General features: G+C 48.2%; 1 protein-coding gene across 1 annotated transcript in view; it reads left to right on the top strand.

The window, feature by feature from the left end:
• nbeab (neurobeachin b) overlaps nucleotides 1-26,711 on the top strand; it is a 229,813-nt gene extending 203,102 nt beyond the window's left edge. The window contains exons 45-58 of the mRNA XM_072701095.1: nucleotides 1,328-1,468; nucleotides 4,182-4,301; nucleotides 7,077-7,229; nucleotides 8,199-8,366; nucleotides 11,845-11,907; nucleotides 12,286-12,375; nucleotides 15,752-15,944; nucleotides 17,117-17,188; nucleotides 17,386-17,541; nucleotides 18,214-18,384; nucleotides 22,019-22,120; nucleotides 22,446-22,642; nucleotides 23,194-23,345; nucleotides 24,435-26,711. Coding sequence (XP_072557196.1) covers nucleotides 1,328-1,468; nucleotides 4,182-4,301; nucleotides 7,077-7,229; nucleotides 8,199-8,366; nucleotides 11,845-11,907; nucleotides 12,286-12,375; nucleotides 15,752-15,944; nucleotides 17,117-17,188; nucleotides 17,386-17,541; nucleotides 18,214-18,384; nucleotides 22,019-22,120; nucleotides 22,446-22,642; nucleotides 23,194-23,345; nucleotides 24,435-24,525 — 1,869 coding nt within the window. The 3' untranslated portion in view covers nucleotides 24,526-26,711. The remainder of the gene's footprint in view (nucleotides 1-1,327; nucleotides 1,469-4,181; nucleotides 4,302-7,076; nucleotides 7,230-8,198; nucleotides 8,367-11,844; nucleotides 11,908-12,285; nucleotides 12,376-15,751; nucleotides 15,945-17,116; nucleotides 17,189-17,385; nucleotides 17,542-18,213; nucleotides 18,385-22,018; nucleotides 22,121-22,445; nucleotides 22,643-23,193; nucleotides 23,346-24,434) is intronic.
• Nucleotides 26,712-27,247: the final 536 nt, after the last annotated feature.

Raw genomic sequence — 27,247 nt, 5'->3', positions numbered from 1 at the left:
GTGCCTCCATTGGCATGTGACTGTATTAAAATTGACTTATTGGATCAGGCAGTTGACAACACGGGGCGAGCAAATCCCATGCTGGTTAGGTGTATTTAATTAAGGCTTTATATCACACAGTAATCGAACGGCCAATCGCGAGCCAAGCTTTGTTCTGGTCGCTGCTGATTTGATGGTATTTTATGTGACCCGGTTGCCACGGACATAACAATGAGATTAGTATAAAAAAGGAAATTGCAGTGTCAAGATATCCTCCTGAGACCCCACCCATTCATTTATGTCCATTGTAGTGGACATTTTATTTTTGCATCTATCTTTTCACTGATGTAAGGAAACGTATGTATTCCTTTTGTACACTAAAGAGGACATGCTGTGAAATTAAAAATAAAAATAAATTTAAAAAATTTCTAAATTGTAAGATGTCTTATTTCCTCCAAAGACAAATAACCTAAAATTGAAGTATACCTTTTTTCCTTTGGTCTCAGGAGGATATAAGTTACTGAAGTTGCTGAAAAATTAGTACAAGTGGTATTCAAAGGCCTGTGGATGACGTTGAGTCTTCGGACAAAATCTTGTGGCCTGAAGGGCGGTGATAGAGTGCTTGTGCGTCCTTTTCCCCGGAGCACGGCGTTGTCCAGGCTCTGCTCATCCTGGTCCACATGTGAGCCAGCATCCCTGTCGGCTCACCTCAGAGCTCCAGAGGGTCGGTCTGTCTGCAGGTCTCCGGGGCAACAGGGTGATGCGTGATGTTTCGCCGTGGCCATATGCGGCTGTGCTGCCGGGGTGACGAGGAGCTGTCACCCTGCGGCTTCTACCCCGGCTTTGTCTCTAAGCAGACAGATTCCAGGCTGCTGGACAAAGATCCTGTTTGGTATTGAGGAAGCCCCATGCATAAAGCGGGTCAGTCAGGGTTAATCCACGAGGATTACAAATAACTATCTACAGAATCTCTGTCAAGACACGCACATAAGTCCGAGTGCACATAGCTAGGAGATCCCCATGCCTCTGTTTATGTTTTCTTTATGGGGACGTACAACTGAAAGTAGCTTATTTAAAATTGTAATGATAATTACACAGATCTGTTAGTAAAATACAGGATAATACAGGTAATAGTCAGAGTTTAGAGGAGATCAGCTAAAAACAAAGCCATAGAGAGACTGAAACCATCATGCCCCTTTTATAGGGCTGGCTGAAGCCAGAACTTATGTTCGGATTTGGTTAATCATGTCTGATTGATCTTGTGTAGTTTGAGTGCTGCTGCACGCAGAGCATCGAGAGTGATCACGCCATGCAATGCTCTCACTTTCCTGTCTGTCTTCCATTCCAGCCAATCGGAGCTCTGAACCCGAAGAGGGCCGTCTTCTTTGCCGAGCGCTACGAGAGCTGGGAGGACGAGCAGATCCCCCCCTGCCACTACACCTCGCACTACTCCACAGCCATCTGCACCCTGTCCTGGCTCGTTAGGATAGTAAGTCCCGTCTGCTGGGCCCCCAGTGCAGCCCTGTCTTCGAATCACTCATCCACATATCTATGCATATTCTAACCATTATCCTGGTCAGGGCTGTGGGGGGCAGCACAGGGCACGTGGCCGGTGGTGCACCCTTTGTGCAATGCCAGTCCCGGGCATATGCACACAATCACTACAGGCATTTTAGTGCCAATTAGCCTAACGGCATGTATCACGGGAGGACATGCAAACTGGGCACATTCTGAGCAGAGGCGAGACTCAAACCCCCAACCCTGGGTGTGCGGCTGCCCTCTGAGCTGTCCTGCTGTCCTGCACATTATCCACTAATTAAGCTGAAACAGGATCAACAGCAGCACCCTCCCCGTTACAACTATGCCAGCCTCAGACCCTGTGCTGCCTGTGATGGACTCCAGGCTGTTCTGTGATCCTGACTAGGATGGATGGTTGGATGGATGGATGGAACAGTAACACCTGAATCTGAAGATGTGCGGTCTCCCGAAATCTGCCTCCTCTGCACCCTTCGTGCCCGATTCCCTGCGCTCTGGCAGTCACGTGGGACTCAGAGCCTACAGAAAACGCAGATACAGCCTGACGTCTCAATCGAGCGGGCTGAGGTTCTGTCCTACAAGCTTCCCGAGTGTATGTCACAGGCGGCTAAGCCAGTGCGCCCTACTGTAACTATAAGGAGCACGGGATGAGGCTCGGGCCTCTGCCACGACACAGGGACGGCCCGACATGCTCCCCGAACCGGCAGGGGATTGTGAGAAGGGCGCGGGTGTAGCAAGGTCCGCATGTGGGCCAGAGAGATGCTCGTTATACACCCCGGCTGGCGAGGCTGACAGCCCTCGATAAATCGCGGCTTCACTGGAATGATGGGCGTCGCTTTCTCTTCACCCGGCATGCCGACGCCCATGGTGCTGACCTCACAGCGGCTGAAGCGGCCTACATATCACCAGGAAGCCAGGATAATGAATCAGCACCCCCCCCACACTAATACTCGCACTACATGTGTGAGACGTGTTTAAACCGTTTACCAGTTTTTCCATAATTTTGTGCACCAAAATGGATTAAGCCCTATTATCATTTTAAATACCTAAAAGTAATCTTAGATCATTTCTCATCCTATTTTATTTCAACAAATGCACTCTTCACCCTGAACACTTTGGTTATATTGAGCAGCTAGTGTGCCCTTAAACACCCTCTTCCTAAAGTCTCGGACATCATGACATAACCCCCCAGTCTCTGGGTGAATCTTTCATCAAAATTAATTTTATTACTTTTTAAGCCTAGTGATGGCTTAGTTTCACCATGACCCATCATGACATTTGGGTGTGTGTATGTGTGTGGTGTGTGTGTGTGTGTGTGTGTGTGTGAGTGAATGTGTGTGTGTGTGTGTGGTGTGTGTGTGTGTGTGTGTGTGTGGTGTGTGTGTGCGTGTCTGTGTGTGTGTGTGGTGTGTGTGTGCGTGTCTGTGTGTGTGAGTGAATGTGTGTGTGTGTGTGTGTGGTGTGTGTGTGCGTGTCTGTGTGTGTGTGTGGTGTGTGTGTGCGTGTCTGTGTGGTGTGTGTGTGCGTGTCTGTGTGTGTGTGTGAGTGAATGTGTGTGTGTGTGGTGTGTGTGTGCGTGTCTGTGTGTGTGTGTGGTGTGTGTGTGCGTGTCTGTGTGTGTGAGTGAATGTGTGTGTGTGTGTGGTGTGTGTGTGCGTGTCTGTGTGTGTGTGTGGTGTGTGTGTGCGTGTCTGTGTGTGTGTGTGTGCGTGTCTGTGTGTGTGTGTGTGAGTGAATGTGTGTGTGTGTGTGTGTGAGTGAATGTGTGCGTGTCTGTGTGTGTGTGTGTGTGTGCGTGTCTGTGTATGTGTGTGTGTGTGTGCGTGTCTGTGTGTGTGTGTGTGAATGTGTGCGTGTCTGTGTGTGTGTGTGTGTGTGTGTGGTGTCTCTGTGTGTGTGTGTGAATGTGTGCGTGTCTGTGTGTGTGTGTGTGTGTGGTGTCTGTGTGTGTGTGTGTGTGTGTGTGGTGTCTGTGTGTGTGTGAATGTGTGCGTGTCTGTGTGTGTGTGTGTGTGTGTGTGAATGTGTGCGTGTCTGTGTGAATGTGTGCGTGTCTGTGTGTGTGTGCGTGTCTGTGTGTGTGTGTGTGTGTGAATGTGTGCGTGTCTGTGTGTGTGTGTGTGTGTGTGTGTGTGAATGTGTGCGTGTCTGTGTGTGTGTGTGTGTGTGTGAATGTGTGCGTGTCTGTGTGTGTGTGTGTGTGTGTGGTGTCTGTGTGTGTGTGTGTGTGTGTGGTGTCTGTGTGTGTGTGAATGTGTGCGTGTCTGTGTGTGTGTGTGTGTGTGAATGTGTGCGTGTGTGTGTGTGTGTGCGTGTCTGTGTGTGTGCGTGTCTGTGTGAATGTGTGCGTGTCTGTGTGTGTGTGTGTGTGTGTGTGTGAATGTGTGCGTGTCTGTGTGTGTGTGTGTGTGTGTGTGTGTGTGAATGTGTGCGTGTCTGTGTGTGTGTGTGTGTGTGTGCACGTGAGAGAGAAAGCAGAGGTCTTTCCTTGGCTGTGTGTAAGGGATTCCCGTTTAAATATGATAGCCTGTTTAAAGCCTTTGATCACCCTGTGATATTTAGGCCAGTAGCCACAGTCTTCATGGACTTTTCTGTTTGCCCCCATGATGCAGAACTTCTTTGTGTAAGATTAAAATAAAACATATTGTGAAATTCCTCCCCAACAGGAACCCTTCACCACATTCTTCCTGAATGCAAACAGCAACAAGTTTGATCACCCTGACCGCACATTTTCGTCCATCACCCGCTCCTGGAGGAACTGCCAGCGGGACACCTCTGATGTCAAGGTGAGCAGGGGGGCCTTTGCTGTGCGAAACCCCCGCCCCCCCCTCCAAGAAATAGCTCGTCTCTCGTACCCTCCACATATTACACACCTACGAAGGCAGCTAGCAGGCCAACTACTATTTGAATGAATATCAGCACGTTAGAGCCTAGCCTTGAGATTTACACAAGAACCAACTAAAGAATATAATGACTTTATGTCTAAATTATCAGAAAGTGGAAAAATTTACATGAAGGCTGAGATTCGATTCACTTGGCTTTTTCATTGTAACTTTAATTTTCCATATTTGTGAATTCATAAACGGATTAATCTCAGAACTATATTAATCTATCCCATTTGAAACTGGTGATTATGTGGCTGATTTGCATAGATATTTGTATTTATGTCATTGAAAATCAAATTGGCTCACATTAATGGTCGTGAGTACTTTATTAGTAACCCACAATGATGTTATGAAATGATAATCGACAGAGGATTATGTTGTGCGCTAAGCTCAAACACTGAAGGCCTCCAAGATCCAGTGCTTTAGGGATGAAAAACGATAGCGCAGGAAAATGCACTAAGCATCTTAAAGTGGACCTGGAATGGTATAGGTGGCTCTGGCCGCTGTCTCCCATGGAGGGGGCAGGTACATGGTCGGGGGCAGTGTGGCTCACCCTGCAACAAGCAGCAAGAGCAGACTGTGACCTCATACTGCCAGGCTTTTCTAGAACACCAGCACTGGGGCAGGGAGGCCCAAGGCCATTGATAATTAATTACTGACAAACTCTGCTTAAAGTGTACTTCTTTATGTCCTGACAAGGCTTTTATGAGTCCTGGCCACGGACGACGGCCAACAGCGTGACTTCAAAGTCGCTCCAAACCACTGTATCGCATTTTGTTCGTGCACAGCGGCCAACAGCGTGACTTCAAAGTCGCTCCGAACCACTGTGTCGCATTTTGTTCGTGCACAGCTTGAGTCCGACTCCGACCTGCTCTAAGTTTGGGGGAGTGTTTTCTGGAGCTGGGCTCATCCTCCATAATTTATCAGTGCGATGATCTCGGTCACACGGCTGGCTTGTTGTGTGTCACGCTGCTTCATTATAAGGCTCATTATAATGCATTACACCTCTGTGGCATATAGATTCTTTTGTTACTTTCATTGTCCACATACTGCAGCACCGGCTCGGCAGAATGCAGAATCTGGTTTGCTTTTTGACCATAGGGTCAGTTATTGAGGGTCTAATTATTACCACACATGTTCTGTAAGCCTAGTTAAATGCAGACACATTCCAATATTTAGCACCCAAGAGAATAGCTTCAAAACAAATGCAGGTCAGAGGAAATAAATGTGAAATCACTCCAAAAAGGGCAACATCTGCATATTTATGAAGGCTGCGATTTGATTGGACATTGCCAGGCCATTCACACCAGCTTGTGCTCTGAATGAGTTTAATCTGAGTTAAATGGCAGGGGCTGTGCCTGAGTGAGCTCACGGTGACCTGATGTCCCTGGCCGCGAGGACAGCGGATGAGGGACAGCTCGCTTTAATATCAAAGGCATCCAGTTTATAAACTCCTCCTACCCCCAAATCATTCCAGAACGGGTTTAAAACCAGCGGATGATCCGGAAACGGGACGCCCCCCTGCAGTCTGATGACGTGGGAGACGCAGGGGGGGGGGATGCAGATGCACTTCCGAAATCATCAGCATTACAGACAACACCCCCCCCCACACACACACACACACCCCCCCCCCCACATTCCCGGGAAAGCTGCGGGGGTTCGACACCTGCCGGGGTCCCTGCCGCCGCATGGCGCCGCCAGCAGCGCTGACAAGACGTCACGGAGACGACAGGGCGGAAAGCGGCGCGGTTAATGCGGCCGCCGTGATTGACTCGTTAGCCCATTACGGGGATGCGCTGGCATTAATGGCTGCCAGGGGAGGCGGCTTGAAAGCCTGGCTGCCAGGATTTAACAGCACTTCGGCTGAGCTACGGCGAGAACTTTACAAAGTTAGTAGGAATCGGTGGGGGGGGGATCTCTCCTGCAGACATTGTCATTTTTACTGGGCTGCGTTAGTAACCAGCACTTCTAACTGGAGATTTTTTTTGTAATCACCCATAAAGCCTTCTCTCCACCTACGGAATTCTGTTTATTGGGGGAAAAAAATTTCCCTGCGCATTGCACATCCCGTGGTCGGATTAAGCCAGAGACTGCTGTCAGGACGTGGGCTTCTGTCAGACAAGCGCGGGGTCACATTCCTGACACCAAACTCCCCCCATGTGCAGGGGTATCTCTCGAAGTGCATTGTGGGAAACGGGGGCTTCCCAGGAATGCTGCAGCTTTGGCTGACCCCGAGGTCAGGTTTGTTTCCCAGGTGACAGGGATGCGTACGATCGGCGGTGGGAGGGGTTGGGTGGTGGGAGAGACCTCACTTAAGAAATGGCCCAGCATGTCTATCCTTTTCCTCAGAATTCTAATTGCACCCACCTGCCAAATTATTCTTGCGCTCCTATTGCCTTAACAAGCCATGCTGTGTGATTCTTCTGGGAACATCTCCACTTCAGGCTCCTTTTATTGGTTTATCGATAAAACTGGAAAGACCTGAGCATCCCATCAGATGCATACCACAACCCCCCCACCCCCACATCTGTTAAGAAAGCTATAAACAGTCATTTTTGCCTCCTGTGTCTCAAATCGGTTTTATCTAAAAGTGTCTGATTGTCTGACAATGTGTGTGGTGGGTTTTGCTGCACCTGAGCGTGTTAACTTCCTGAACACATGGACTGTCTTTGCCAGGAGCTCATCCCCGAGTTCTACTACCTGCCCGAGATGTTCGTCAACAGCAACAAGTACAGTCTGGGGGTGCGGGACGACAGGGTCTCCGTGTGCGACGTGGACCTGCCCCCCTGGGCCAAGAAACCCGAGGACTTCGTCCGCATCAACAGGATGGTAGGGAGTGGATGGCCTGCAGGGGGGGTGGGGGGGGGGGGGTCACACCCAGATGACGTTGGGGGTCGTCATGGGGTTTCCATGGGGATCCTGTGGCAGAGACGCATGACCTCGCATTACGCAAACTCAAGCTCTATGCTCGATACTAATGCTATGTCCCCTTGACCTAGGGCGATGTCACTTACAGTACTAAGTGTCCCATGTCACCTTAATTTGGACCTCATCAATCTTACTTTGATGATGCTCTCTTGGGGTGCTGCTGGATATTCCTAGGCTTGGCCCTTCACCCCCCCACTCCCCCAGGAGCCAGAAATAGAGTATACTCACTATTACTCAGAGAGTAAGGCCTTATCCCTCATCACATCCAGATGTGCCATAGAGCTCGCGGTGTCCAACACAGACAGCAATGGCGCAGTGGGAGGGATCTGAGAGGTCACAATATACACATTAACATGTAACATTACCTTTGCTTTTGCTGCTAAATTCTCTCCTCATCTCTCTTTGTATTCTCTACCTGTCTTACCCAGAATGCCTCACTCTCCCAATCTGCTGACGCATCTCTCTGCTCCTTCCTGTCTCTCCCCTGGCATTTCTGGCCATTTCTCTCCAATGACCATTATTCACACTCACCCCTGTATCCATACTGCCTGTATCCCCTGTTTCATTAATGGTGCCGGGGGGGTCTCATACAGAGAACCCGCCTCACGACAGCCTTCAGCATGCACCGTGTAATTAGAGCTTTGCAGGTTGTTGTCTCGCTGCTACAAGGCGCCAGTCTCTTGTTATTTTAGACAAGTTTTGTTTGCAAACAGGACCGTAAACAATTTGCACCCCCAGCGTTAAGGCACAGACTGTTTACTCAGCGCCTGACGCAGACTGGTGTCCTCAGCGTCATCGTCTTCGCGTGGTTCAGCCTGACGTCACCATGGTGTGGCATTCACCCGGAATCTCCCCCCCCCATCGTGACAGGCCCTGGAGAGCGAGTTTGTGTCGTGTCAGCTGCACCAGTGGGTTGACCTTATTTTCGGCTACAAGCAGCGGGGGCCGGAGGCAATGCGCGCCCTCAACGTCTTTCACTACCTGACATACGAGGGCACCGTCAACCTGGACAGCATCAGCGACCCCGTGCTGAGAGAGGTGAGTCCGCCATGCCGGGAGGGGGCCGCAGCTCACAAAGCGTTTGCACGTCGGCGCCCCCTGGTGCCCACCCTGTGTCAGTCTCACACCTATCACGCCCTGCCGGTTGCTGACTCATGCTATTACTCCCCTTTACGAGTGACACCCTAATATCGAGCTAAACTGTACAGATTACACCAAATGTAAAGGCTACTTTTTTAGATTTTAGGGGGGGGGGCATCTAGGGGCAGGGATCTTTTTCCTAAACTACCCAGAAAGGTCTGATTTGATTATCCAGAGTGATCTGATAAACTCGGAATGTATCCTTCCATCCCGGCTAATTAATAGGTCCAGTTTCGGCGTCGTGGCTCAGATTCGAACGGCTTAATTGAAAAAAATGAGCTTGCAGCAGCTGGCCTATAGCGATGGGCCTCCAGCTCCCCCCAGCCCCCCCCCCCCCCCCCCCCCCCGCCCGATATCCGCCATCTGTTGTATGCAAAAGAAGCCATTTATATACTGTCAGTTCTGAGAGCGCATTTATTTATCAAGTGACCGGCATGCAAATCACTCAGAGGCTGTTTTTTCTCTATCCGCTGGCTCTAATTATTAAACGGTGTGTCAGAGAGCCCCCACTTCCCTTCACAGCTGGGACTGCCACGACTTTACTCACGCTCAAACCTGTGGGGTTTTTTTAAGCTGCCAGAGTGTGGTTACCATGAAGCCGTCTGTGATTTTTGCATCCGACGGGGGTTCGGAACTGGGCATCATGTGACCAGAGCATCCTGATCATCCTGATCTCTGCGTTTTGGCATTCAGGACAACCTGTGGGGGTTGCTGGGAACAGCCGTGTTCAGTGGATGAGATGTCAAACGGATGTCATGGAACGTCATTGGACGCTCACTGTCACACACCAAACAGATACCTTTGAGAGCGTCACAGGGATTCGGGTACCTAGTGGTGATGGTAACGGGCCTGGAGGGAACTGATCTAGCAGGGCAGAACAGGTCAATGCAGACACATCGGGGGGTGAGGATGAGCCGTGATGAAGGGAATACCCCCCCCCTCACAAGAATTGCTATCATGCCCATGCATCAGAGTCGTGTTTCATGTAGATGCTGCCTCAAGAACAGCCTTACGAGTGCCACTCAGAAGCAGTAATGCCGTAATGCCGTGAGTATTTAAGAGGCAGTGATCACATGACAAATGGCGAGCAACCGTGGATACAGTAACAGCACAGGCGTGAGGCAGAGAGATGAATCACCGATGGATCAGTCCATTTCACTTGGCTGTCACTGCCCTGTGTGGGGGTTGTCACCCAGGTCTTCTCTCCATTGAGGCATGGGCAGAGGGAGCGGGGGGGGGGCGGGGATCAGCAGCATTTTGTCAGGAAGATGCGTCTGAAACATGACCATCGGCTCCGTAGTATCGATTCGTTCCTGGCTGACAGGTACAGCCCGAGCCGTCCCTTTAAGAACCATGGTGACGGTATTAAAATGTCAAAAAATTAGAGGTCAGGCGAGGAGATAATTCTTTTCTTTTTTTCTCCCCTCCCCGTGTCAAATTAAAACGCCAACACTGTCTGACAAGGCTGCACGGCTCTGGTTGAGGGCCCAGTGACAGCTGAACGGCGCGGTCTCCTGTACCCGAACCCCCAGTGCTGATTCGCTTCTGATGTAGATGGTGACATGATTCTCAGGCGGAGAAACATGACAGTAACCTCTTGAGGTGGACCCCGCTGTTCTGCCACGACGTCAGGAGACAAATTGTGCACCTGTTTTTTTTTTCCTTTTTATTTTTTCACCCCCTTTTGTTACCAAACCTTTGTTTTAGTCGCTGATGTCCTTGAGGTGAAAGTCAAATAGCTTAAGAAATTAATCAAAGGGACAAACAAGTGGAAAATCTGTTGAGTGCTCTTGTAGGTAAAATGAGCTGACTTAGCAGCCACACATACTTTATGGATACCCTGTTCCACTCTGCTGTCATTTTCCAAAGGGTGTGCATCAGCAAAATGCGTCCCCTTTCCAATTACACAGGCTAGAGTGTGTCAGTGAAATGTGTCCCCCGCATGTCAGATGGGAATATTTTGTATCAGTGTTTCCCCCAACAAATGTGTAAAGTGTGTCGCACACACATAAAACACAGGTGCATTGTATGTCAGTGAAATGACTTCCCCGCCTGTCAAATGAGACATTTGTTGGGCAAACCGTGAAACTGGAAGCTATTTTGTTTGCGTCGCTCGGAGGTTCTTGATGTTCTAGTCCAGTGAGTAACGCCCTTGGAAATTCATATTGCCTCACAAAAATTCAGAATAGGTCACATACATTTGTACTGACGTATTGTTTTTATAAATATAAAAATCAAAAGATGGTCAATGTTTTCCTTTATGAGTGGATTGCTGTTTAAAGATGAGTTTGGGTGGAGCTTCAACATTGTCTCTCTAGAGCTCAATATAACGTTTGAAGTGGTAGATATGGGAGTGCAGGGGACTCTCTCGCCTCTGGGGGGCGCAGAGCCGGTGACATTGCTGGTCACCCGGCGATGGAGCGTGTCTGTGCTCACCCGGGCATGGCCGTCATCGCTGCCAGGAGACCTGCTTTTGGAGGGTATGTCTTATAAGCCAAAGGGCTCTGGGGCACATGAAGCTAATTACTGGACTGTTAAGTGCCAGAGATTTTACTGCCAGATGGGGGTGGGGGGTAACTTATTGGTGCGGAGTAGCAGAGATTATCTTATTGACGTTCAAGACATTCTGACATGTTTGACAGTTAAGAACTTAAAAATGTACCAGCAATCCTGAGAGCTATCCGCTCCTTCCCTTGCGGCTGAGGGATGGAGAGACTCCCAGTGAACACGAGATGGCTTCAGGCCAGAGGAGCTTCTCTCTCATTCCCGCGGCCAGGTATCCGAGCATTACCTGGGTGTCCTAATGCGCTGCGGCTGGAAAAATGGCAGTCGGAGGAGGACGGGCAAGTTGACCCATTGGCTCATGCCGCAAATCCAGCCTGGAGACAGCTGCTCTTGTGTGGTGTGGCTGGCTGGCAGGCAGTCACCACAGATGGGGCACTGTTCAGTCCAAAGGGGGCTCCAAGCATTCATCCGATCCCGTGTCTGAGAGATCATTCATCATTTTACACAGATATACAATTATTTAATCGAAGTGATTCAGGTAAACACCTTACTCAACAACAGCAGTACTCCTGATATTTTAGCCTTTTGTTTTAAGTACCTGAACTATGTTAGGGTGCGCAGCAGGGGGGTTCCGATTGTGTTTTATACTGGTGGGGGGCGGGCAGTGGGTGATAGACACATGTGGAACGAGCTCCCCTCCAATGGGGGATGGCCGTTTGGCCTTGCTGTCAGCTTCAGGAAACCCTCCTACCTGTGGCTGAAGAGCTGATCCTGGTACTGCTCCCTTACTCCGCCCACTGCTGCTCATTTCGGATGGAGAGGCCAGTCAGTTGTTTGACTCCACTCTTCTCTGCTCTCCCATTCCCCATAGCTCCCTGACCCATATTTCATTAGGGACCCAAACACTTTCCTCCTGAAACCCTCCTTCATCAAGGTATTTTCTTCTGCTGTGTTTGTTTGCCTGTGTATGCTGTTGCCCCCCCACCTGCCCCCACTTTGTTTTAAGAACAATCGCGTCTCCAGGCCGGCCCCAGCGGCCTGTCACCCCAGGTTAGTGTTTCGGCGGCGGTCCCGTTGTGCCCCGAGACTGAGAATGGCCAACTCAAGCGTGTTAATAGGAAAAGGCTTGTCTCTCCTATACTAACACACGTGTGACTCTGCAAGGGGGAGGGGGAATCGGCAGCCCAGCACCCCCACCCCCCCGCCCAGAGGCATGGCTGCGTTCGGATTTGCCTGCATTGTCGAGTAGTGCATTGACCCATCACTTTGACGTATATTGCTTGTGACAGCATCTCCTGCGTGTCCCCCGCAGGCCATGGAGGCCCAGATCCAGGGCTTTGGACAGACGCCATCGCAGTTACTTATAGAGCCGCATCCGCCACGCAGCTCCGCCATGCACCTGGTGAGTGCACAATGCATGCTGGGACTCCGCCCCCAAGGCCCCCCACCCCCCCCCCCCCCCATTCCCTATGTGTGTTTCTGCCATTTTTCACCTTACACCCATGTGGGCTCCTGTCTGCAGGGTCAGACGGGCAGGGCAGAGGGTTGACGCGGACGGCAGCGGGCAGGAAATCAGCCATTGTTCTGTTTTTCGTCTCCGATTTTCCTCCTCCCCTTTCAAAAATAATAAAAGTAAAAAAAAAATCTGGTTGCCGTTTTCAAGGCCAGCGCCTCTACCTTCGGGGTAATTCCCCAGGAGAGCGTTCCCATAAAATCGGGCCAGACTCACGCATGCTTCCACAGGAAACACAAGTCACTGGGAGGGGGCCGTGTTTGAGGCCCGGCTCCTGTGTCACATCGCATTACCCCAGTTATTACTTTACTGTCGTCACAAAACAAACTCAAAAAGCTTCCGCCTCGATGGGCCACAGTAGGCTGCCAAGGCCCCTGTGACTGCCACGTGAGGAAAGGCAGGCGGATCAAGCAGTGCTGCTCTGTGTCTGCGGCTCAAATCGGGCACGGAAAGTACATCTGGTTTCTCCACATAAACCAGCGCAGTGGGCTAGTCTGCTGCCAGAGAGGCCCCTCCCATCAGCACCGAAGGCAGCCAATGAGAGCTTCCTCAGTTGCACCCAGGCTGCAGGGTGCCACGGATGCCCCTCCCATCAGTGCCAAAGGCAGCCAATAAGGCCTTTCTCAGCTCCACCCAGGCTGTAGGCTTTGCCCTTCCACCGCAAGGCCTAAGATGTAGAAAAGCTGCCGCTAGCTGATCTTCCAGTTGTACCAGAAATTTTCGGATTAATTTAATATTGACTTAAGGTTAACATTTATTTGTGTGTGAAAAGATAGATCGCATGTCAATCACCATACTCTACAACATTTTGAGTTGCTGTTATTTAGTGATTATTTATTGTTATTTGTTAATTCCAGAGGAGACAGAGCAAATTCAGGGTGTTGCAGTTACTCTTTCTATGCTCTTCCAAAGACCCAACTATCTTCCCAGTATCAAATCCAGCTGTTTATTGCAGGTTCTATGCCACGGACCATGGAAGCCATAGGAACCAATCTGGTATCCATCCACTTTATCACCAAAAGCTCTCCAGGCTTTCTTATGACTATATCAGAAACTCCTCTCCATTTCTGTTTCAACTCATGGCCCTCATTGAATTCCTCAGGGATTCTCCTCTGCATCACTGTCCCTGATGCAGTAGACCCATCACTGGCAAGCCATTGGCTAGTTTGATTGATGTGAAGTTCCTGTCAAAATATAGGTCTGTTCCCTAGGGAGGTGACCGAGCCATGCAATGAAATGCCGTTCCTCCAAATCTCAGTTGATCTTTGATGGTTTCCCTCCCCCAGAAGACCTCAAAGTCCAACACGAAACCATTTGCACTGCCAAGCACAGCCATTTTGAGCCCTGTTGGATGTGGCTTACGAGGAACAAACTGGCGGATGAAGCAGTATCCAGTAAAGGGAATCATTTGTTCATCAATGGACACCTTCCCTGGTCTTGGCAGACTCAGGCAGCCTTGTTGCACTTTGTTTAACTGAGGTCTGATTCTCTACAGTGGGCCATTTTTCCTACTTCCCCTGAGACATCTATATCATATCTTTTAGAGAATTGCAGGTCTTGAAAAAACAGTCTCTCTTCATGGTCTCGGTAAAAATAGGTACCCATGTCTCTGCTGTCCAGTACATTTTAATTCTCAGATACGCATGGCATGCCATGTTCAGGAACACTCCAAAGAAAGTTTTTATTTTCTCTGGAGCCGTGTTAAGGCTGTACACTGTCACCACTATCTCTTGCTGGTTAGTAGGTACACATATGTCCTCAAAGACTTTGGCATCTATGTACTGCCTGAAGTGCTTGTAACGCTCCAGTTTTTGCAGGTACAGGCAGTGTTATCTAGGGAAACACTCTCCTCTAAACCTGGTTTGAATCTTCCATCCATCCATTCATTCCTCCATCCATCCATCTTCAAATTGTGTTTCCTTGTCAGGGTTGAAAGGGAAAAATTCATTATAATGCTTTTTCAAAATGCTATTATTCAAGTAGGATGTATACATGCGCAAAATCTTAGGAAATTAAGTATTGAGCAAAATGGGGTTCAGTTTTCTATTAATAAAAGAAATAACCTGCATGATCGGTAGTATAAGAATGAATAATTCTGCCTCAGCCTCTCCTTCTGTAGCCTCATCAGTGGAGTCTGCCTCAGTGATTATATCCAGAACTCCTTCTGCCTCTGTCAGCTTTACTGGCCCTGCAGTATTAGGTAAAGCAGATGAAACATAGTTAGCATGTCCGGATGTCCATTACAAAGCACACTGACCAGCGAGCTCTTCATCAGCAGGTTAAGTTTGGTGATAAAATTGCATTTTTCACTTGGTGTCATGGTTCAGCCGCAGTGAATATCAGTGAGAAGCCCAGGTTTTAGAGGATTAGCTCGGGTGTCATTTAAATATAAGCCATATCCCCCACTGAAATGAATTACTGGGTCTTAGAAGGATAATAGGATATTTCTGTTGCTGTTATTATTATCCATCCATATTCTGTAACCGCTTGTCCTATTCAGGGTGGTGGGGGGTCCAGAGCCTATGGGCACAAGGCAGAGAATTACCCAGGATGGGGTGCCAACCCATCGCTGGGCACACTCACACACCAGCCACAGGCACAACTACGGGCAATTTGGTAACTCCAATCAGCCTCAGCATGTCTTTGGACTGTGGGAGGGAAATCCTGAGCACCCAGAGGAAATCCCACAGTGACACGGGGAGAACATGCAAACTCCACACACATGGAACTATGGCAGAGACTCAAACCACAGCACAAACCACTGTGCCACCCCATTATTATTATTATTATTATTATTGCAGTTTGAACAGCCTTCAGCTCTGGGGTCATTTTCGTGTCCCTGCTTGCTGACGTACCTTCTTACAATAACGTTCTGGTTCTTGCAGACGTCGCTCTTCTCTTACTTTTGCAGTGTTTCCCAGGGTGCAGAAGGCCTGTTTGCTCATTCCGGATGTTAAATGTCTGCTTCTGGGTCTTTCATTGAAGCCCGCAACCCCACACCATTCAGTTCTCCCACCCTGGTGGTTTATTCTCCCCTCCTGCTTCTGTGCCCTGATCCCTGTGGGGGGGGGGGGAGGTTAGTGGGTTAGGAATGCCTAGATAGTTTGAAGGTCCCTCAGATACACCCCCCCCCCCCCCCCCCACATCACGCTGCCCCTTCCCCTGTGTCTGTACCTTGTTTTACCTGCAGCATCCGCACTAATTGCCTCTCCCCCATCCTGCCCCCCACCCCCAATCCCGTCCTGTTCTCTCTTCTACTCAACAGTGTTTCCTTCCACAGAGCTCCCTCATGTTCAAGGACCAGATGCAGCAGGATGTCATCATGGTGCTCAAGTTCCCGTCCAACTCGCCGGTCACCCACGTGGCGGCCAACACGCTGCCTCACCTGGCCATCCCTGCCGTCGTCACCGTCACCTGCAGCCGCCTCTTCGCTGTCAACCGCTGGCACAACACCGTGGGTGAGTGGGGAGGGGGGGCAGCATGTTGTGATCATGTGACTTATGGTGTCTGGCATGCTCTGCACGTAAACACAATGGCCTTCCACTCCTTCATTGTTTGCCAGCCGCAGCGCCTCTTCCACACAGCAGCGTTTTGTGTCACACTGGCTGATACATGCTGCTGTAGTTCACTCATATACAGCTAAATATACACCCAGACCCTGGTAAAAGCTTAATGATGACTGAACCGTGCTACAGACACGCATGTTTGTAGCACACATATTCCCATCTTTGTGGGGACCATCCATTCATTTCTATAGGGAAAAGTCTAATCCGAACATGACAACCTTAACCCCTACCCAGCCCTAACCCTAACTATAAGTAAGCAAACAAAATACAAGACTATTGTCATTTTTAGTTTTTTGATTGCATTCACAGATCTTTGTGGGGACCTGAAAAATGCCCCCCACATCGTCAAAATAACAGGTTTTTATTACATTGTGGGGGACTTTTTGGTCCCCACAATGTAATATAAACATAACACAGATACACACACACACAGAAATCATCTTACTCTGGACATAGATTCTCTCAAAAGCCACTCTACTTGTACCTTAGTTCCTTCCCAGTAAATCCAGTCTGTCCATTAAGGCTCACACAGGTGTGCTTGGAGAGCAGCCTTGATTCCAGTTTTCATATATTCCCATTTATCCAGATGTGAACAACATTACCCAGAAATCCCCTCTAGGGAATAGGCATCACCTCCAGGTCAGAGGTCAGATATGACTGGCCTGCGGCTATTCTCGCAACTCAAAAAGATGGAATGTGTTTCATTTCTTTATTGGTCTGTCCTGCCCACAAAATGGCGGCCTCCACCCCGGACTCCTGGGCCTGATATAGTCATCTGTTGGGTAAAATAAGTACATTTTGTTGGGATCTCACTGGCAGCACCAGGGAGCCCAGTAAGTCTTGCTGTGTTTGCCTCATTATTGACTGCCTCGGGCCCCATTTTCCATTTGGGGGTTGGGGGGGTAGGCAGCACACAGTGGGGGGTTTAAGGCGTTCAGCCCATTTTGTGTGAGCATACGCGAGGGTGTTTGTGTCCTCATGTGCTGCTGTTCTGCCTCTTATGAAACATGTGCAGTGGCTGCAGGTCTGTTCACTGGCTCCCTTTGTGTGCGTGTGTCCGACAGGCCTCCGAGGGGCCCCGGGGTACTCGCTGGAGCAGGCCCATCACTTGCCAATTGAGATGGACCCCTTGATTGGTACGTAGACACTTCCGGGGTGTCGGGGGTGGGGGGGGGCACCTCTGGCCACACGTTGTGGGACTAATCTGGCCTTTGGCTAAAGCATCCTATAATGAGATCGCAGCTAGCCTTTGTATGTGTGTGTGTGTGTGTGTGTGTGTGTGTGTGTCAGGCCAGACGTCAGATCTGCTTCTTTACTGAACCTCTCACACCAGCCAATAACTCTGGGATGAACAAAAGGCAAATCACAGACCTGGTGGACCAGAGCATCCAGATCAACACCCACTGTTTCGTGGTGACGGCTGACAACCGCTACATCCTGGTGTGCGGCTTCTGGGACAAGAGCTTCCGCGTCTACTCCAGTGAAACGGGTATGTGAATTCACACACACACACAGAACTGCCCTAACCCTAATCCCAACACTGGCAATCTTAATCCCTACCCAGCCCTAACCCAACAAAATACAAGACTTTTGGCATTTTTAGTTCTTTGATTGCAGTCACAGATATTATAAAATTGATGTCCCCGCAAGGTCAAAATAAAAGGTTTTTGCCATATTGTGGGGAGATTTGCTCCCTGAAATGTAATATATACATGCCCGTTCCTTCCCACACCCACACACACACACACACACACACACACACACACAAACAGCAGCTCAGCCATTGTGCTCAGCCACGAGTGAGCATGTCGATTCAGCGAGACCAGTAGGCACTTATTTGTAGATTTGTGTTACTCATAAATCCACAGGCACAGGTTTGCATTAAGTTAGTGATATACTCCACAAGGATTGGTCAGTATTTTCTTGACTGGGACCAGGGGGGATTCCTGGATTTTTAAGGTGGGAGAACAAAAGGAGCCAACCTAATCATTACCCAATGAGGTGATTTGAATCGGTGAGTGACATGGGAGGGAACACTTCAGCAGCCAATCAGCTATTAGCTGACTGGGACAGAAGTTCAAGGCCAGGTATTAGGTGTCAGTGGACAGGTCCAGATGGGTGTTCTGACTTCTCACCCTGGCCCACTGATTTTCCCCTTCAGGCAAGCTGACTCAGATCGTGTTTGGCCACTGGGATGTGGTGACGTGTCTGGCCCGGTCCGAGTCCTACATCGGGGGCGACTGCTACATCGTGTCCGGCTCGCGGGACGCCACGCTGCTGCTGTGGTACTGGAGCGGGCGGCACCACATCATCGGGGATAATCCTAACAACAGTGAGTGGGTAGCGCCGTCCCAAACACTGATGCCTGAGGAGCAGTTCCTAAAAACGAATCCCAGAATTTCCTAAAAAATGAAGCCGACTTGTTATTGGCCGGATCCCTCTGGCACAATCCTGACAAGCTGATGGTTCTTTTTCCCTGTGGAGCTCAGCAGCCTGAAAGAAGGCGAGCAGGTAGCGTACCTAAAGCCGAGGAGTGATGAGTAGGTTCAAACCGCTGCAGATGGTGCCATGATAAAAGACCGTGTCTCGCTACCTGGGATATTTTCGTGCCGCTGGGCCTGGTAAACCCACAGGATGGTCCTAATGAATGATCCGGCACCTCTAATGTTCTGAAAGCCCTCCTGCTCCACACAGTAACTCCCAAACCTGCAGCTGTTCCTGCATTGTTTCCTGTCCCTTATGTCTCTCTGACCGAGGAATCTGTTTGGCAAAAGGGTGGTGGTGGGGGGGGGGGGGTACTGGGAAGGCGATTACCCGTTTTTAGAATATTATGAAGTTGTTCCTGAGGTTGTAAGCTGAAGGTCTATCAGGGAGGAGACTGGGCTGTGATTCCTACAATAGCACTAGTTTAGGTGCCCAGATTTTATAATTAACTTCTGCAACTCAGACAGTTAATTAAGAATTTCAGCTTGGTTGCCTCCAATTAGTAGGGGGGCAGATTCACTCTTCTTAAGAGCAGAGAAAAGCAGCCCTCCCTATTTAAGCCGATAGTGCTTACTGTGCACCTTCTGGAAACAAAGAGAAGATGCCACAGGAGAGGCGCAGGGACCGAGGCAGGACGGGTGACATGTGACATGCTGTGGGGTCAAGCATATTGCCGAGCCGGACTGACGAGCGAAAAGGGACGAATTCCACAGGCTGTGGCACTGACAGAGCGGCTGCTACAAAACGTCTATACAAACGCGTTGTGTTAGACATGTGAAACACAACGCGTGGCCGTGAGAACTCGCACGTCTCAGATGACAAACAAGGCTCAAATCTCGTCACCTTTTCAATGTTGTTGTTTTGGCTACAGTTGATGATGTTGGAGAAAAAAAAACATATTCAACAAAAACAATAGGCCGTGTATGCCAAAACAAAGTACCGTATATATACAGGGCAGAACGATAGAACGTCAGGGAAAAGGATAGCGCCCTCCAGTGGTGTGTTCTAAAAATTCAGAAATTGATTTTTTTTCTTTTTCATTTTAGCGTTCATTTAGTGTTACCAAATTGTATACTTTAAGGCAGATCGTGCCGAGATTTATTGGGAGAAGAACATCAATAATTATCATTAATAGTGGCCATCTGATTAAATCCTTTATTGCATATGTGGTCTTTATAATGCAGGCTTCATTTGACTGGCTGGACAGCATGCAGTTTGTGTCTGAATATTGTCTGTATGCTTGAGCACCTCCCAACAGCCAATATAGAGGAAAGAGGGTTTTCTTTGTATACAGAAGTGACACCCCACGCCAAGAAGAGGGGCTGTGCTGTGGTTATGATTTCATGCCTGCTGCAGCTTCTGCCACTGAGGTGCTCTGGTAGTGGTGGGGGGGGGGTGCAAGGACGGGGGGGGGCATGTCTCAGGATGTCTGGCTCACATCCTTGCCGTAGAAATTGATTTTGTGGGTTTAGGAGAAGCCTGCGATTGTCCTAACGGGCGTGATAATGAGAGGGACTCCCAGCTCGCCTCTGACTGGCCGCTCCAGCTGGTGTCAGGGGTGGGGGGGGTTTGGGAGGGTCCTGCAAGGGCTGCCTGATGGAGCCTTTTGTCAGGTAGGAGAGTCCGGTCCATGCATCTCAGAAGCTCCTCAGCTGGGGGGGAGCTAATTGGCTGGGGACCGCTGGGGACTTCCTGTCTCCTGGGGGGGGCTGATTGGCTAGGGACCGCTGGGGACTTCCTGTCTGCTGGGGTGTGGCACAGTGACGTACCATAAGGGAACAAGGATCTATCGCACCCGGAGCACTGCTTAACAGAGAAACATATGGGCACAAGTTAATACAGCGCTGTGGCCTTACTGTATATATGCTTAAAGAGTGGGTTAGTTCTGGCTGGGTGTACACATGCATGCTAGAAGCTTACTGTCTATATGTGTGTATGCTGCCTCAGAACAGAGACACATGCCAGGACAAATGTTTGATTGTTTTTTTTTATGAGTTAAGATCAAAGAGTTCAGATAAAAGCAATCCAGCGTTTTGTGTAAGAGTGAAGCACATGGTGGCGTATCTGTGTACGAGGCTTTGATTGGTGAACACATGAAAGTGTATCTGTATGTGAGGCTTTGATTGGTCAAAACATGGAAGCATATCTGTGTGCGAGGCTTTGATTGGTGAACATATGGAAGCATATCTGTGTGCGAGGCTTTAATTGGTCAACACATGAAAGTGTATCTGTGTGGGAGGCTTTGATTGGTCAACACATGAAAATGTATCTGTGTGGGAGGCTTTGATTGGTCAAAACATGGAAGTGTATCTGTGTGCGGGGCTTTGATTGGTAACCACATGGTGGCATATCTGTGTGCGAGGCTTTGATTGGTCAACACATGGAAGCCTGTCTGTGTGAGAGGTTTTGAATGGTCAACACATGTTTGCATATCTGTGTGTGAGGCTTTGAAAGTACATTTAAGATGCATTCTCACTCAGTCCCTTTAGACTAAACTCTGATGTAGTTTCCATTTATGTGACATGTATTTAATATGCAGAATTATAGTATCATAACATCGTAATTTATTTTAATACTGGGGCTTTGGCAGTGTCACCCAGCTTCCTGCCAATTACAGAGTAACCCTATCTGACCTTTCATTGTATTGCCATTTCAATCAGCTGTGATTGCAGTTATTTTGTTACTTATTTGAAGGCCGTCATTGGGAGTCAATTTTGCGCCTCCTGCACAGGGAGGTCATCTGAGGAGCGATCACCTGAACTCCGGGCAGATGCGCATGTCTGCCTGCCAGTGCCTCATTGATTCCCTCCCCCCGCCCCCCACCCCAGCGATGGCCATAATGAATCCCGCAGCTTTCATTCTGAATGCGGCAATCTCGTTAATTACAACAAAGGCCACGTTAATTATTCCCCACTGCCTGGCGTTCGTATCTGATGGCAACATGATCCACCAGAGACACAAGAGTCAAAGGATGCTGGGATTCACATTAGCGACTGCTCATTTGCAAGCGAGAGCACCATAACAGACAATCGGCTCTTCGGTACTGTTTGCTTCATGACGGTAAAGCCATGGTCCTCTGTGGTCTTCGATGATCTGCTGTTCGCCATGCTGTCTTCTGTAGGAACGGCAGTTTAAGGAAACTGACCCAAAGCATCAAAGGCCTGTCGGCTGCTTGAGCTCACATGGCTACAGTTGGCCATTGGTATTAGCTAAGCAACGAAGTATCAGCAAGTCATCTTGAGACGCTAAAGACTCACTACATTGTGGGAGGTTCCTGAAGAGCACTGACTGCTGGCTTATCTGCTGACCTTCTGCTCGTCAGTACATGGGCTCCCTCTGTGACACGGAGCCTCGCTTTCGTGTCACTCTCAGTATCTGCCGGCTTGATGTTTCTTTCAGTGGCTCCTCTCTGCCCAGGATGGAGTCACCCCCCCCCCCCCCCGCCTTCTTCATTACCTGTGAGCTCCTGTCTTTCATTACAGGCGACTATCCGGCCCCCCGCGCTGTTCTCACTGGCCACGACCACGAGGTGGTCTGCGTGTCCGTCTGTGCTGAGCTGGGCCTCGTCATCAGTGGGGCCAAAGGTTAGTGCAATGGGCTGAGGCCATCTCCCAGATTAGAATGATCCTTAAAAATCATCCTGACATCTCTCAACACCGGCTATTCAAATATTGTAAAAAAGAAATAAGTCTAAATACTCATATTTGATAGACACCTCAAGAAAGTATTGGTTATATATATATATATATATTGTGGGGGACAAATTTGACATTTTTTTTTATAAATAGCTTTGCCTTTTTTTGGGAAATAATTCAAATTGTCATTTTTCAAATGAGGATAAAAAGGTGTCTGAGATGCTGTGTGTGTGTGTGTGTGTGTGTGTGTGTGTGTGTGTGTGTGTGTGGACAGAGGGGCCTTGTCTGGTACACACCATCACTGGAGACCTGCTGAGGGCCCTCGAGGGCCCCGAACTCTGCCTGCGGCCCCGCCTCATCTCCGTGTCCAGTGAGGGCCACTGCATCATCTACTACGAACGAGGCCATTTCTGCAACTTCAGCATCAACGGCAAGCTTCTGGCACAGATGGAGGTCAACGACTCCACTCGAGTGAGTCCCTCTCTACTCCATAATCCCCCCCCCCCCACTCGACTAAGGTAAGGTAGCTAAGGTACCTATGTCTAACATTCTTTTAAAGTTTTTTTTAGCTGATAAGCATCAATATTAATCTGTTTACTCAGAGAACTCAGAATGTTTTGTTCCCTGTTTGTAAAACACACAGGAATTGGTCATGGTTTGGTGCAAGAGGAAAAACTAAAAATATACAAAGAAACAGTGGTGCCACACAACATAATGCAAACAACCACATCTATAAAGGATTGCCAGTGGCACTCTGTTTAACACTGTGGCTTTCAAATAGGACAAAAATAGCTAAACATGACTAAACTGTAACACACTGAGCCTTTATTAAACTTGGTTTTAATGTTTTACTTAGTCCTATAATGCTAATTTGTATTATTTAAAACATAGAATTAGTAATAGAATGTAACTTGGGTTCTCTGGTGTATTCTTTGACATTTCCTGAAATTACTGTGTCGTTAGCCTGTCTTTGAAGGCCTTTACCCTGGAAAGTAAAGTTGACTCACTGGCGCCCCCCACAGGCCATCCTCTTGAGCAGCGACGGGCAGAACCTGGTGACGGGTGGCGACAATGGAGTGGTGGAGGTGTGGCAGGCCTGTGACTTTAAGCAGCTGTACATTTACCCTGGCTGCGACGCTGGCATCCGCGCCATGGACCTGTCACATGATCAGAGGTAGGCGTGTCTGTCCCAACTTCCCACAGCAAGATGGTCACTGCTTGCAGGCCAGCTCTGCTCATGGGTCATGTGGTTGTCAAGGCATGTTTGAGCAAACAGGTTTCTGCCTGCCTTGTTTTCCTTAGATACAGCCCAGTTGCCATAGAAACAGAAGAGCGTAGGGCTGTTGCATTCTGAGGGGTTCCGTAGAGTCTCTGCACATTCTTATCTCTGCACATATACTGTCAGCATCCCCCCCCCCCAACCACTACCCTCAAGCCAGGGATTGCGGTGTGGAGCCCAGCACAGAGGATGAATTGTTTGTGTTCAGGGCGGGGGGTAGTCGGGTGAAAGGTCAAGGGGCTGGCATCATCAATTACAGGAAGTGAAGTACCCAAGCACAAATTCTCTGTTTTAACCATTTTTAATGTGTCAACTTCTTCCAAAGTAGATGTGTGTCCGCAGCAGCAGCGAGGCGGCGCTCCCTCTAAACGCCACTCCCTCTAAACGCCGCTCCCTCTAAACGCCGCTCCCTCTAAACGCCGCTCCCTCTAAACGCCGCTCCCTCTAAACGCCGCTCCCTCTAAACGCCACTCCCTCTAAACGCCACTCCCCTCATAAGACGCTTCCACTGCAGGTGGCTGTGAGCCACGAGGCTTATTACAGCCCTGGAGATGCCCCTGTGAAACCAGCCCCTGACCCCCCCTCCTGACCCCACCCCCCCCCCCCCCAGCTGAATGGATACTTTCAGCTGCTAGGAAGGAGGGTGGGGGCTAATTTACTGTTGGTGCTGGTGACCTTCTGTCTGGCTTAACGCAGCTGCCCTTCCCCATTAACAAACCTCTGTGACACATTACACACACAGACAGACACACACACACAGTGTCACCACACTGATGTTTGACTTGCAGTTTGCTGGGCAATAAGCTCCATTATTCCAGTGCACAAAATGAATAATCACTTTAAGTATTTATGCAGGTTTATCACATAAATAGTTATTTTTAGGCGCTGGTGCCCACCCACAGGTACGCATGCGAACACACCTGGGCTCCTGTTCTCTTAGCTGCCCCCTTGCTGCCCTCTGATTGGCTCCCGTTCTTCCGGCAGGACTCTCATTACAGGCATGGCGTCTGGTAGCATCGTTGCCTTCAACATCGACTTCAACAGGTGGCACTACGAGCACCAGAACCGGTACTGAGCCGGGCAGCTGGATGGGGGGGGGGGGGGGCAGGGCGCGTCCTGCTATCTCCCAGGTGACCGTGGGTCCCACATGCCAGTAAGCAGAGGACACCAGTGGAAAGAACATGCTATCAGAAGCAGAAAGAGAGAGATTCTGGTTCGCCTGCCTCTTCCACGAGCGTTCCGCATCACCCAGCAGCAGCGGTCAGCCACGCTAGTCAGGGCGCATCCGTTTTCGTCCCTCACTTTCATTCTCTGGGCACTTGCCAACCGACCTGTGTCACATGACCCGCGGTTCATGTTTCTACGGAGACCTTCAGTAGCAAGACATGGGCCGTCTGTGGAAGCCTTACGACCTACAAAGCAATGCCTGAATGAAAAAGGCAGATTAGCATTGTAGTTAATATTTGGTTATAAAGTATATAAAGTTATTCAAATCTCAAACATCAGGAATTTCTGATAAGCTTTTATCTCTTTTCATACCTCTGGTCATTTCAAACTGTGTAGTAAATAACAGGCGAATAAAGTTTTGATGTTTAAAATCAGATGCACAAAAGAAGCATTGCACCATTGTAAGGTAATGAATATTCTGAAATAAATAAGCTATTGTAGTAAGAATGGGAAGGTAGTTAGGAATGATACATGTTTCTTACGCAGTGGTACTGTGTTCGCTCTGTAAATGTGTGGTTTTGCAGAAATGCTGCATTTTGACAGCCGAAGCTGCGAAACATATTTAAATATGTGATGGACTCTCGACCATAACCCCATTTAGGAATTCACAATTCTAACCTTTTCGAATTCGGTCTATCTGCCTCAGGTGACCAGTGATTCACTCACATCTTGAAATCAAGTGATTGACTCGCATCCTGGTAGACAAGAAGAAACAGGCGGAGTCCTGTTAATATTAATTTTAGTAATTTATTCAAGTTTTGTTTTCTATTGTAGCAAGATCAGCATAGGCTGTCCAGCATAAACCGCATTCGTGTCTCCCGAGGACAATTTCAGACTGTCTCAGTAACTGCTTATTTATTCCTAAATTATTTTGTGTGTAAACTTACAAGAAATTATTTTAAAAAAACGTTCGCCTTTTGTAAATACAGAGACCCTCGTCACAGTTGTACATAATGTATTGGTTTGGAATATTCGGCATGAAGTGGAAAGGTTGTTTTCCCATAAAATCAAAATGAAGAATTTCTTACTCGTCGTTATATTTTTGGGCTGGAAGCGTCATGGGGAAATGACTGTAATGAGCGTAAAGCAAGCAGCTGCGGCACCGTGAGCTGTATCACATGTCAGCCACCAGAGTGGAGGTGGTCAGGAGGGCCGCTTTGAGCGAGGACTCGCACACGGAAACGCCACGTGACGTTCAAAATCCTACCATAATCGCAGCCATGTTTTATTGTTTAAAGGTGTTTTAGAATCTCACAAAAAATCTATGTAGAATTTTACAATTGGCCCTTTGATTTGCTATTCATCTGTGTTCGGATGCTGCCCCGACGGGAAATGCGGCTTTGCAGCTTGAGAAGATGGAGGCTCCGCGATGATACCGTGTTTTTTTTGTTCCTTTCTTCTTCCCTGTTTATTTGAAAAAAGTTTCCTGTATGGAAATAGAAAGATGTGGATTTGGAAATATTATTTTAGAGTGTATTTTAATATTTACATGTCCCAGATGACGTGGAGAATTATGTATTTGGAGAAAATATGGGGAGAAAAAAATCTAATATATTTTGGGACAAATGTACGACAATTTTATTTTTCGATCTGGTACATAATTGAACATTGCAGCAATGAGAGATGATGGAATGTGTTTAATTTTTTCTGAAATATATGATTTAAATCCGATATGATTTTGTAGCCTATTTATATTTATTTATTTAAAAATATATCTAAATTTCTCTTCCATAAGGGTTTAAACATTACATTTGCTACGATAATGAGAGCCTTGGTTATATTCAGTTTTGGATATGCTTCATAAAATAATTTGCTGTATTTATAATTCTGTTTTGATATGGTCGTTTATTTTTTGTTGCCCCTGATTTAACGAGTTATCTATTTTGACTGTGTCTCTGCATCTTTATTAGGCGAAATTTGATGTTTGTTCAAAACTATTTAAATGATACCAATATATAAAAATGGATATAACTGTAAAATAAAATGATTTTCTCTTTTGTTGTATTTATAAAAAAAATAAATACATTACTTTGAGCTTTTGATTCCAGATATTTATTTTAAAGCGTGGTTTAAAAGATAGAAAGAGCTTTTACATAATATATCGGTCCTCTCTCTCTCTCTGTGTGTGTGACATACATTTTTGTGTATATAAACTGATATGATCATAAAGAGGAGTATCAGATAAATGCTGTCAGTTTTTTACACACAATAGTGTGTACCGTCTGTATAGCTTCACTGAACATGTTTCTGACTCATTTTTCCTCTTTATATGATGTGAGGAAATGTATGCAAGCCAACAGAGAGTACAAAGATAACTATATTACTACAGTATGTTGGTCTACAGTGCCCTCTGCAGGTGGAAATTGAGCACTGCATGATACTTGATCTAGCAGTATTGGACAAGGACACTGTGAAACCATCACTATCAAGGTATGACTAATGGTAATTGAAAGCAGAAAGAAATCAGAATCATGCTAAAATAAAGTCATGCTTAAATCATACATACGTATTCACAGATGAGTCAAAACATTATGACCACCTCCATGTGAAGTGAATAATGTTGACTATCT

Source organism: Paramormyrops kingsleyae, chromosome 17 (genome assembly GCF_048594095.1).
Source record: "Paramormyrops kingsleyae isolate MSU_618 chromosome 17, PKINGS_0.4, whole genome shotgun sequence".
In the NCBI taxonomy this organism is placed as follows: Eukaryota; Metazoa; Chordata; class Actinopteri; order Osteoglossiformes; family Mormyridae; genus Paramormyrops; species Paramormyrops kingsleyae.
This window is presented reverse-complemented; position numbering and strand designations above follow the sequence as displayed.